This window comes from Nestor notabilis, unplaced genomic scaffold (genome assembly GCF_000696875.1).
Source record: "Nestor notabilis isolate BGI_N333 unplaced genomic scaffold, ASM69687v1 scaffold14073, whole genome shotgun sequence".
Classification (NCBI taxonomy): Eukaryota; Metazoa; Chordata; class Aves; order Psittaciformes; family Psittacidae; genus Nestor; species Nestor notabilis.
This window is the reverse complement of record NW_009923472.1, coordinates 164,007-177,292: the sequence shown is the minus strand read 5'-3', so window position 1 is coordinate 177,292 and position 13,286 is coordinate 164,007. Positions and strand designations below refer to the sequence as shown.

General features: G+C 37.3%; 1 protein-coding gene across 2 annotated transcripts in view; it reads right to left on the bottom strand.

Annotated features, from left to right (window-relative positions):
- STAG1 (stromal antigen 1) overlaps positions 1–13,286 on the bottom strand; it is a 137,435-nt gene that overhangs the window by 2,052 nt on the left and 122,097 nt on the right. The window contains exons 27-32 of one of the 2 annotated variants that reach the window (XM_010012156.1): positions 12,527–12,675; positions 11,342–11,470; positions 7,600–7,805; positions 5,304–5,475; positions 1,651–1,761; positions 629–743 (exon numbers count right to left, since the gene is read on the bottom strand). In XM_010012156.1, coding sequence (XP_010010458.1) covers positions 629–743; positions 1,651–1,761; positions 5,304–5,475; positions 7,600–7,805; positions 11,342–11,470; positions 12,527–12,675 — 882 coding nt within the window. The remainder of the gene's footprint in view (positions 1–628; positions 744–1,650; positions 1,762–5,303; positions 5,476–7,599; positions 7,806–11,341; positions 11,471–12,526; positions 12,676–13,286) is intronic. The other variant, XM_010012157.1, reaches the window with a different exon arrangement.

Genomic DNA, 13,286 nt, shown 5'->3' with positions numbered 1-13,286 from the left:
TCTTTCCCTAAGAACGTAAGATTAAATGTGATCCTCACCATGTTGATCAAATTCCTTCATTTCCTTGCCTTGGATTACTAGTGAAGAGATTTTACTTATTCGATGCTAGCACTAACCTTGGTATTCAGCAGCAGCAACTGAATTATTGCCTAAATTTTCTTTAGTCCAGTCCTAAAGCAACCCATGCCTTATTGTTTGGATGTAAAAGGAGAAATAGGAAAGGATAAAAATGGTGAAATGTATAATGCAAACAGCTCTTTTTTTCCTATTTTACAAGGAAAAGGCCATCCAGAGGGCCCTTGGAGAGATGGGCTGCTGCAAGTCCCATGGAGTTCAAGAAGGCCAAGTACAAGGTCCTGCACATGGGTTGGGGCAGTCTGAAGCACAAATACAGGCTGGGTGGAGACTGGATGGAGAGCAGCCCTGAAGATTTGAGAGTGTTGGGTGATGAGCAGCTCACCTTCCTGGATCTGTACTTGTAAGTTCTAGGAAGCGTTTGGATAATTTCTGCTCTTTCAGACAAGAAATCTGGCTCAAAATCTTGACATTTTTTTTGTTTGCACTTCTAAAATTCCTTGTAAGTTACCTCTCATCCATTTTAAACTTGCTATTAGTAAGATTTACTGACCAGATCAATGACCATTGTGTCTTCAAATTCTTCATTCATATCCTCTAGCTGACCTCGTGAGGACATCATTACATCTTCAAAGATGGGCTCAGCGTCATCTTCCATTAGACCTCGTCTGATTAAATAACGAGAAAGAAAAAGTCATTTCAACCTCACCCATGATATTCATCATTACAAAGAATGCAGAAATCCTATCCCTCAATGCCTTCCCATAGATCCTTATGCTGACACTAAAGCCAGTGTGCTTTCTGCAATATTAACTGGAAGAAAATCTCATGTAAAACCAAACCTAGCGCTTGCAGGGGCTAAAGCAGCAAGTCCTGTGTGATACCATTATGAACAGTAATTAAATTTGTCCCTAACAAGAGAAGGGCAGTAACCTCACTGTGTTTGTTTGTCTTTTCCAGAAGAGAATTACACTGGTGCCAGGATCCCTGGAAATCCAGCAGCGAATCCAAGACCAGTTTCTAACACTCTGAGGACTTGATCTCACTGGAGCCTCTGGCCCCCATCCTGAAAGATGTTCTGGAAGAGTGGGTTGGATCAGCACCAAAGCACTTTGTACAACAGAATGCTTCAGCATTCACCCATGTGTGGTCCCTCCATTAGCTGCTTGGGGGGGCACCTTGGCAAAAGATGATGTAGAAGAAAGAAGCCTCAACAGCTTCAGGGGAAGGCTGGCAACAACTTGGATGAGTTCATAGGGAAATTACTTACCAGACAAATCAGGGAACCCCCTGAAATGGAACAAGTTGAAGGCTGGGAGAGAGTAGCAGGGAATTGTGCTGTGTCTGCCCTGTTCACTGGGCACCTGCTTATGGCCATGGCTGGAAGCAGAAGCTAGAGAGCCACATGGCCCAGTGTCCATTCCAGCATCACAGAGCTGTTACTCTGCCTTCATTAACAAGAGGTCAAATGTCACAGAAGTTGGTGGCAGCAACCCAGAAATGGTGACATTTAAATTGAGGCACTGTCATCTAAAATGGTTCCGGTCTGGAGATGAGGAAGCTGTGAACACTTACACTGCGTGCCTTACACCAGTTCTCCCTTTCATGTAGTTCATGCCTGTCCTGTCCTTTCGATTTAAATCTTCTAGCTTCTGTTGGCCCAACCAAGATATCTGCATCTGCGGACTAAGGAACAAAGCACAGTTATGACTGAGAACACAAACAGTTTTGAGTTGGCTGTTCAGACAGTATCCATCTACTCAAGTATTGGGTCTGGCCGTGCTTCAGATTAAGATATGTAATCACATCCCATCATTGTACATGTCTTACGGATTCCCTTATAGAACTTGTTTCCTCTCACTGAATGTGTGCACAAAGAAAAAAAATTCCCTTAATTCTTGTAATAAAACCAGCTACATAAAATGGCAACATTGCTCATTCATTAGTGTGACACACCTGAAGTGGGAATACCACTAAATCCTACTTCGCTGTCACAGATCAGACAAAATACGAGCAAGAATAGATCCAAATTAGTAACTGACACACATTTAAAAATGTCACACAACATGAAAACCAAACTGCTTTTGACATGTACCCTGATTAGCATCCACTAACTTAACCCACATGTAAATACCTTAAATGCTGCACCATCTAAATCCAGAGGTATACAGCAACAGATCTGATATGTATATTGCAGCACAAGGCAACAGTAGTAAACTAAGGGCGGTTCTTGAAAAGCAACCTCAGGTTTTATTATTTTACTATTTTATTTTAATTATTTTTAAAGTGTGAGATAATTTTGCTGCATTTTGTTAAATAATTTTGTTAGATTTTGGTACATTGGATAATTTTGTTAAATTTTGTTTACTTTTGTTAGATAATTCGTTAGATTTTTGTAAGAATTTTGTTAGATGATTTTGTTAAATTTTGTTCAATTTAGATAATTTAGATTTTGTTAAATATTGTTAGATGACTTTTTTTAGATGATTTTGTTAGCTTTTGTTACATTTAGCTAATTTTCTTAGATAATTTTGTTAAATTTTGTAAGATGGTTTTGTTAATTTGGTTAGATTTTGTCATTTTTTAAAAAATTTTGTTAAATTTAATTGGGTTTTAAATTCTGTAAGATAATTTTGTTAGATGATTTTGTTACATTTTGTTAAGTTTTGTTATAGTTTTAAAAATTCTTTTGCTAGCTTTTGTTAAATTTAGCTAATTTAGTTGAATTTAGTTAAATTTTGTTAATGATTTTGTTCAATTTTATTAAATTTTGTAATACGATTTTGTTAAATTTAGTTAGATTTTTGTTAAATATTGTTGGATGATTTTGGTAGCTTTTGTTGGATTTAGGTTAATTTTTTTAGATGATTTTGGTAGCTTTTGGTAGCTTTTGATAATTTAGTTAATTTTGTTAGATTGTGGTAGCTTTTGGTAGATTATTTTGGTAACTTTTTGAAGATTTTGTTAGATTTTGTTAAATTTAGTTAATTTTGTTAGATGAATTTGGTAGCTTTTAGATTTTAGTAGCTTTTGTTAGATTTTGGTAGGTTTGTTAGATTTAGTTGATTTTGGTAGAATATTTTGGTAGGTTTTGTTAGATTTTTGTTAAATTATTTTGGTACTTTTGTTAGATTGTAGATTTTTGCTAGGTTTTGTTAAATTTTGGTAATGTTGGTAGTTTTTGTTAGATTTTTGTTAAATTATTTTGGTACTTTTGTTAGATTGTAGATTTTTGCTAGGTTTTGTTAAATTTTGGTAATGTTGGTAGTTTTTGTTAGATTTTTGTTAAATTATTTTGGTAGGTTTTGTTAGATTTAGTTGATTTTGGTGTATTTTGGTAGATTTTGTTAGATTATTTTGGTGGCTTTTGTTAGGTTTTGTATTTTGGTAGAATGTGGTAGATTTTGTTAGATTTTCGTAGATTTTGTTAGATTTTTCTGGTAGCTTTTGTTAGATTTTTGTTAATTTTTTTGTAGATTATTTTGGTAGTTATGTTAGATTTCGGTAGATTTTGGCAGTTCTTGTTAGGTTTTTATTGTATATTTTTGTAGATTGTTTTGTTAGATTTTGTTAGAATTTGGTAGATTTTGTTAGATTTTGGTAGATGATTTTGCTAGCTTTTGTTAGATTTTGGCAGCTTTTGTTAGATTTTGATAGAATGTGGTAGATTGTTAGATTTGTTAGATGTATTTGTTAGATTTTGTTAGAGTATTTTGGTAGCTTTTGTTAGATTTAGTTGGTTTTCTAGAATGTGGTAGATTTTGTTAATTATTTTGGTAGCTTTTGTTATATTCTTTTGGTAGATTTTGGCAGTTTTTGTTAGATTTAGTTGATTTGATTTTTTTCTTAGATTTTATTAGATTATTTTGTTAGATTTTGATAGATTTTGTTAATTTTGTTTTAGATTTTGGTAGCTTTTGTTAAATTCAGTTAATTTCATTAGATGGTTAGATTAGTAGATTTTGTTAGATTTTGATAACTTGTTAAATTTAGTTAATTTTTCTTAGATGCTTTTGGTAGATTTTGTTAAATTTAATTGATTCTGTTTGATTTTGTTAGATTGTGGTAGATTTTTTTTGTTAGATTTAGTTAAGTTTGTTAGATGGTTTTGGTAGCTTTTGTTCCATTTTGGTAAATGATTTTGTTAGATTTTGTTAAATTTAGTTAGATAATTTTGTTAGATACTTTAGTTGGATTTTTCTTTAAATTTTGTTTTTATTTTATTTGGTTTTGCAGAATATTTTACCTTCAGAGGCAAAAATGACCATTATTAATTATTTCTATTTAAAAAAAACTATGATTAAAGAATGCAGGATGAAGCAGGAAAGTTTAAGATGAAGCAGGGATCAAGCAGGGTGAGTGCATGTTCAGTAAGCACTGGGAACCTGGGGAACATATATCAAGAAAAACATGGCAGACAAAATCTGGAGGAAAACCAAGAGGCATAATCTGGCTGGTTTACACTACACTACATTGGTTGAGACCTCATTCATCTGGCAAGCGTAATATGACTTTTTAATACAGCTTGATCCAGTACATTCAGCTATAAAAGTTATAAAAATAGTCTCCAAAACAGATATTGTTATTCTGTATTCTCAAATTAATGGAAATAGCACATCATAACATTCTCTGAAGACCTCTAGTCTTAAGGTACTGTCAGCTAATAACCAACATTTTCTTTCCCCTCTAAATGGAGGTGATTGATTGATAAAATAGGAATTGGGTGACAAAAATACATAGACAAAACCTGTGTATTATTTAGGGCAAGATAAACTTGGCAGAGGGCAATTATCCCAGAAACAGGAAATACCAGCTCAGCAGCTAGAACTGGACTGAAGAGTTGATTTACAAGAAATCCTTAGGATGCCTGGAGACCAGTAACTGCACTATGACAAAGGGCAGAGGGCAAGAAAAGAGAACATCTAACAGGTCTTCCAGAGAAACACTTCAATCCAACCTGCGGGCACAAACACTAGGAAGGTTTATCCATAACCATATAGTTATGCTGTGAGGTAATTTTAACATACGGAACTTCTACCATGATTTCATGACAACAAATTTTTCCTGGGAACTGAAAATAAAGTATTGCTGAGCTATAGCCAAGACATTTCCAGGTTTTGCACATAAATGTGGTATATATGGAGCCACAGACTAAGACTTTCTGTGTAAAGAACATGTAACTCCTTTGCCAGGCTCTTTGTGCTTGATACTGAAATTCCAACACTTACTTGTGTAAAAAATCTTGTTCAGATCCCTGCTCCGACTCGTGCTCCTGGATCTGCTCTCCCATTTGTCTAGTGTTCTCTCTCAAGACAGTTGAGGTGAGCTGCGGTGCTTGCAGTGTCCCTGGAGTATGTATGTTTTCATTCCTGTTCAGCCATGAGCCTTCTAGACTCTCATCTAGAAAAAGGACATTTTAAGTTAATGACACATTTCTGATAACGGGCACTGCAGCGTTGCCACTGTCAGAATTTGTTCAGCCAGCTCTGAAGGCACCCCTCACATTGGTACTGACAGCCTTCAGCTGCTGACATGCTTTGATACCCTTAATTTTAGTTGCAGTGCTTTCTCCAAATCTAGATTTTCAACAGTTTAGCAGCTTTTAAAACAAGTGGATAAAGGCTTGAAATTATAAATTTTTTAGTTCATTTAATTTTGTGTTCTTTTAAGGAAGGATTACTACAGCTACTCTCAGTGATAACAACAAGTTAAAGTAGAAATACTTAACAATCAGAAATCATTGCAAATACAACATTACAGCACTACCTATATTGCTGGGTGTCTTGCACACATATAACAAAGACAATTCCCAGTTATTGAGTTTACAATCTAAAGGTAAGACTGTTAATCTCATATGCACACAGCAACCAAGATACAGTTAAACACTAAGCTGAGGCTGGAGCATAAACCCCAAAATCTGGTCAGCGCAGATCTTTAGAAACTTAGTAAGAACCATTTCAGTGGACTGCATAGGGAGCATCTGAAGTAAGAGAAGTCTGGCTCATGTGAACTCTGAACAGTGACTTCAGACAGCACATTTAGAGTTTGGAGGGTGACTGAAGGTCTAAGTGGGGTACAGTGCTCATCTTGCAAAGGGAGCAAACTGGAGAGGAAGGAAGCTGTATCAGTAGTATGCAAAGGACATGCCCATACCCTACCTCCAAGAGCACCCCATGGGAGGCAGTGTTCATCAGTCTTTTCCCAGTCACCAATTACTAACATGGGAATTTGGGGTTACAGAAGATGACAGTGACATTAGAGATAAATCCTTGGGTGCAGCTAGATGATCTCCCAGTGGAAACTGCTGTACAGTCAGAATTTTTGGGAACCGTGGATTTGGCCTACATCTTTATAAAAGAGTTATGTTTGTGGAAAATTCAGGACCAGAGCTGTTGCAAAGAAAGGGGAAATTCATATGGAAGATGTTGCAAATTTTCCTTCTATTGATCATTGAAAGAGGACATGAAAGAGCATGAGGCAAACAATGCCTAAAACCTGTGTCGTAAGACTTGAGACTTGCCTTGCAAGGAAACAAAGACATTACTACACTTCCCAGGAAAAAAGAAAAGGCATTGGTAGAATAAAAAAAAGAAAAAAACCTCAGCAGTTGAATCCTGTGGAAATCACGGCATCCTGAAGGAAGCAAAACAGAACCTGAAGAAAGGAAGCGGTATTTTATCTACCTGAACTCCAGGTTGGCTATAAGAAACTGATGGACTTGGTGCACACTGCTCAGCAAAAGCTCTAGTGGAGAATGGGCCAGACTGTAGAAGTGCCTATGCACACAACTGTTTTGAAGACTATTTTGGGAAATTACTGTATATTCAGGCAGATTGGCATTGGATCCCTTACTGAGGAGTTACTACCATAGATACTGACCTTGGAAAAACGCCTGAAGTTTAAAGATCCCTCTTACACCTACTCTGTAGTGAAATGGTAAATTTATATTCACAGAAGTATACACGACATCATACAGATGAACCAGATGCAAACTGGTGAGAAATGTGCTATCATAGCCAAATTCCCAATGAACATGCCTGAAGTCACAGAAAGAGCACAGATGCAGGCACTGGGTATCAACACCATTTTAAACAAAAGAGGGTGTCTTGGTGTTCTCTAGTGGTCCTGCAAAAATACAGACCTGTATCAGAACTTCTGCCTCAGGTTTGCTCTAACACCCTGTTAATTACCAACAGCTCCAGACTGAAGCATAGGCAGAAAACCAGAAGTCCATGACTAAGAAAGGTATAGAGCAGATAACAAACACCTCCTGTTTCCAACTTCAGTAACAGCTTTTACTAGTTCTGAATCTGCAAATCTCAGTGAAGATGAACAAGAGTAAGGACTCGCAATGGTATTTCTCATAAAGACAGGTCCAAGCTCAAGAGAAACTTGCAGCTGTCTTGTTTGTACTACATACAGAATATATAGTATAATTCAGCATTAATCGATAAACAATAAGGGCTCCTAAAAAGGAAACCTGCAATATAGGTACAAAATGAGGCAATCTAAATCCACACAAACCTTCCACTCTCTTTTTGTGGAGTGGTGGCCGTCCTTTCTTATTCCTCACTGAAGAGGCTTTGCTGCTGCTGCTTCCACTGTTAACAGACATTCTGTCGTCTTCACCACCTGTAACTAGTGAGTTTCTATAGGAAATGAGTGGAAGCCATACATCTTCTCTTCTTTCCATCATCTGTTCTGTCAGGAACTTCTCCAAGTAGGAGTGACTGAAAATAAAAGACAATGAGTACAGAGGCACAACACACTGTTCCCTCTTTAATTAATCTGCAGCCCCAATTTGTATTGTTGAGAGCTTAACATAAACCCTGCATGATGTTTCATTAATTTAATAACACATATATGTATAAATATGGTTTCCTCTACAAGCACTCATTTTCTGATAAAACAGTTGAAGACCTATCCCAATTGCCATGAAGAAATCCAATACACACATGTTAACTTAAGGGTGGAACCAAACAACCTCCCCCCCATGTGCTTTCTGTCTGCTGTTTTATGAAATACTGTGAATACTTCTTCCTTCCCCTTTTTACGTGCATACTGAGTTACACCCAAACCCTGCACTGGTTTATTCTCTTTCTCTTTTACAATACCAAATAGCGTAACACTTCAGTGTTTCATGACTTCATAGAATTTATCTGCAGAATAGTCATGGAAAATAGGAAGTTTTTCTGCATCCAATTTATATTTATAGAACTAGAGTGCACAGGTTATACCCAAATTGTGAGGAAGAAAAAACTACAGCACTTAGAGTTCTTTACTGATTAGATGCCAAAGGTGAGACAACTTTTGCTCAGCATTTTAGAGGAGCTTGATAGTGGTAGTTCTCACCAGCTTCAGCAAGGATAGAAACTCTGAATTTCCAGAGCCAGAACACGCCACTGAGCTCTGTCTGATCTCATTTCAGACACCCAATAGTCAGTTGTCTAGTCTAAGCTAACAGCCTCTATTTGAGAAAAATAAATGGAAAGGAATGCCTCCACAGGGCAATTCACTTCTCTACTGTCCTAGATGAATTCCTCAGAAACTCCCTGCCTGCATCTGCCTTGTGTGATTGTAACTGCCTTAGTACAAATGTTTCCTTGCTAAGTATAAGAGTCTGGTACCTTAAATATATAGTTTTATATTAAATCCATAGATTTGAATATACCCATAAATGGCCATCACTAATTCTGGATATTACTCATGAACCAAGAAGTCAAATAAATGAATAGGATAGAAAAACTATCTGAAAATGCTGCTCTATTCCCAAACTGGAAACAGCTTGCTTTTCTCCTCCCAAATAAAAAAAGCCAGCAGTAAACCAGAAAGGAAGTAGGAACCCTGCAAAAGAGCAATGTTTGCTGAACTGTGAGAGGAAAGGTGTTTTGTACCAAGGGCAGATGACACATGCAAACATATTGGGTAGACAGTTCATCTTTTTGAGGTAGGGAAGCCAAGCTGAAGGACTTGTGGGAGACAGGGAGCACTGTGCTCATAAGACTCTCAGGGTTATTCTAGAACAGTCCAGACTAACAGTCCATTGCTGAATTTAGGGACAGTAACTTGGCAGGAGGAGATGGAGCCGGGGCAGGAGGTAAAGGATCCTGTACACAGGACTTCTCCACCAGATGGTGGTCATGTACCTTCCTGTTCATAGGCAACCCCTTTGGAGGGAGGGGGAAGAGGTCCCTGAGGATTGGAGAAGTCATGCTACAGAGAAGGGCAAATCAACTCTCCAGAGTATAGCCAAGTATGTAATGTCAGTGAAGCACTATGGGCAATGCAGCCACTGCCTGATGGGTGCAACCATGACAGGTATCTCAACGAAAGGAATGTAGGTATCTCCAGAAGAAATCTTTACATATAATCAAGTTATCTTGACTCTTTTCATAGTCACCACAGCCAATGGAATCCAGGGCATGTCTGAATTTATCTTAAAGCAGATAAGATCAGATAAACCATGCACTAAAGGACCTATTTCTTTTCACTGATCTTCAGATTCAGCAAAAGTAAATAGTTCAGAGACAGATGACCTCAATAAAGACAATTAAAATCATCAATCTTTACAGTCCTGTGAAAGAAGCCAGTGGTTGTGTATGTGGGCACCAATGAGTGGGGAACCTTCAAGAACAAGTATGAAATGGCCACATAGAAGGCAAAGGAACAAGAACTCCTGAAGCACTTAATTTCAAGGATCAGGTCATGTACACAACAATGTAACTTTAACTTTTAGACACTGGAGAAACTTATGGAAAGGGTGATGACTCTGCATGAAGGATAAGCTTCACAAAATTGGAATTCACAGGAATTAGGATAATGGCACTTAAACCAACAGATACAAGAGAGTCTACGGTTCAGCTAGGAAGATAGTCACAAAATCCTATTATCCTTAAGTCCTGTCCTGAAGAAAAGGACAAAGGTTGACAAGATTCAAGGATATAACAATGAAAAGCAGTGTCAGAAATTGAGTGCCAAGCTAGCCCAACTGGATCATCCAGTTCTGAAGCTCATTCACCTATTTCTTCTACTGTGTTTGCTGAATTGACAAATGACTGACACAATAAAAGATTTAAATTGGTTCAAGTGTGTATATGTTAAAAATTATACAAAGTTAATAAAGATCCATTTTTTATAACACACATAAAGCTGTAGTATTCACAACTGTTTACCCTAATAGAAAAGTCCTTTAAAACAAATATCTTCCAAAAGAACTACGGAAAAGTTTGACAGAGTCAGTTGAGGTAGTTACAGTAGATATGCAAGACTTACACTCACTGTGGTCAGAAAATTGACTGGAAAGATATCTGTAACAATAAATCATAAGATTTATGGCAACTGAACTTTTTAAACAGCTATAAAGCTATTCAAAGCACTCAGTTGTACGCTGGGCATGTAGTGCTTGGCTGATTTTTGACCGGAGACATTTTCCTTTTTCCCTTATTACTTCTGTGCTGCAGCCAAATCCTGGATATTTCCACATAACATAAATGTACAGCATTCTGTATGCAGTGATATTGACAACATGTCCATCCTGTGAGCTTGCTCTTAATAATGTAGTTTTCTCTTTGCCCATTGTGTTGGTATCCACAGCCCCTCCTGACAGTCTGTTCAAATGTTGCTCATAACACAGTGCTTGTTGCTCCTTTATTCAGATCTTACCAACAATATCTCTGATTTCACTGGCAGTAATTACCACATCAAAGTCAGGCTGCTTGTTTTAGCCTGTCAGCTCTCCACCACCCTGCTCTGTCCTAACCAACAAGCGTCCTCTCCAAGCCTCTTTCTCTATCCTATTGTGCCAGTAACAGAAGCCTTGACAAACCATTATTTCCAAGTTTAACTCAATATATTAAACTAAACAACAAATATACATTTACATTTTATGTAAGTATCTAACAGAAACAGACGTTAACCGTGGTGTTTACAGGCCTGTAAATGTCCTGCATTGCTAACATTTAATTTCCTTTTAATTCTAGCCTGGAAAAAGATAGGTTTTTATTTTCAGTGCCCCATGGGAAATTCTAAGGAACATTGTATTGTGAGGTCTCAAACACACCTCATCAGTGGATCTGAATCTCCTTTTCTCATTTATTTTTATTACTTTACAATACATAACGATGAATAACTATGTATGTGGAATGTCCCACTGGGACCTCCTATACCCTGTTAGATCATGAAAACCTCATATCAGAGAATTTAACCACACAGTACAGTGATTAACAGAGCCCAGCAAAACCCACGGAAGAAAAGGAGCGTTACTTACACAGTCTTTTTATCCTGTCGCAAGAGTTTAGAAGAAAATTCACTAAGCACTTCAAGGAAAGCAAGGTTAGGAGGTGGATAGTCTTGTCCTTTTTGATTCTGATATTTGAAGGCAAACTCTATGCCATCTCTGCAGTAAGGAAATAGTAACATTTTCAAACATGTGTAATAAAATTTAAAAAGATTTGCGTGTTACGGAATTATTTGTATCTTTACATCGCATTGTAACTTTTTTCTTCTTCACTGCTAGCAAACAGGTGCTTTGCACAAAGGGAAAGTCAAGCGTTCCCTCTTGATTTGCGAAGATTCAGTCTCAAAGACAACATACTTCTAGTCACGTGCTAAGAAGGGACTTACTACAGCTTAAGAACTTGTCAGGTGCTGCAAGCTCTGCCTTAGCAGGAATAGCCAGTGGGCTCTTTCTTGATTCTGCATGAAGCAGAAGCTTGCAATAGGAATAATACGTAAGATACAACAAGACCTTTTGCGTTAAGAGTCAGAGAATTGATTTATGAGAACACTGGTATGTGCACCTCTGCCTTATCTTTGCTTTATCGTTTGAGACTAAAGAAAACAATTTACTTTCACATTATCTAATAAGGACACACGTGTGTCTTCAACTTCTCTTCTGCTTGGTACAGGGAGGTGCCTGGTAGCATTCTGATCATGCTTTGCTAATCTTAGTCTTAACGACTTAGTCTCTGAGACAGCAAACTTTAATATTTTAATCTTTTTATGGCACGGGAAAAGTCATAATATGAATTCAGCAGTGCCCTTCTACACTTTCCTCTGCAGCAGTAACATAACAAGCTTCGATCCACCTAAAAAATTAGAATTCCAAAACATTTTTTGTGTATCTTTTCATAAAAGCCCTCATTGCCTACAGGATCTACAGTGGTGTGATATAAAGAACCATTTCCAGCTGTTAGATACAGTCGACACAAATACATATAATACCAGTGGCTTTACCTGAGATAGATGAACACAGCCAATCCAATAAATCCCAACAAATAATTAGGTAGCAGCTAGTACACATGTACACCCCCCACCATTTTTCTACATAAACTAGCAAAACTATATAACTATTCCAGGAGCAGTTAAGATCCCGTACCTTTAGAAAAGGGAGGCTGAGCTAAAGGTTTCATCTGAGGTAATATAAAAATCTAGTTTATTTACCACCACTCACTTGTGTAGTGTGGCCACAGCCTCTCTTGTCTTGATCTGATCCAAGCCGAAAGTGAGGGCAAACCGACGAGCCAGTTCCTTAATCCCACTAACATGGGCAGATGTCCTGTCCAAATTGGGACCTTGCTCCTGAACAAGCTCATTAAACAGCTAAAGAAAGGATTTGGTTGTTAAAAATCTGTGAGCTAGAAAACACTTTCCCTGAGAAAGACTTTTGTTCTTAACCTGTTACGGCTAAAAGTGGACATTACAATGACGTTTTCCTCTTACATTCAACTTCTAATCCACTGCCAACTGTCCCCCATCTTGTGCAGATGATGACCCTTAACGAGAATTTTGCACTTACCTTCACTGAATTGCATCTGTTTTTCTCCCAACTCATCAAGGTGGTTCTGCATTCTGATGTTCTTATTCTAAAATACCTACATCACCCATCAGATCAGCATCTTTGAATTTAGGAAGCAAAATTGCTGTTCCATCAATCAAGACAATACCTTAAGAGTATTACTGGGTAAATGCCTTTGGAGCCTGCTTCATAATGCTCTTTCAGTACAATGAGAAACTACTCAGTAGTTTTCCAATCAGTTCTATATCTGTATCTATCTTTCTGCTATTGCCATTTAGACCACATTTTCCTCATTGCTAATGAGAATACCAAGGGAGACAGCATCAGTCACAATATTAAATCAAGCTGCATTAAATCTACTGTTCCTCTGATCTCTGCAAACTCTGTTACCATATAATTAATGAAAGCAGCTTAA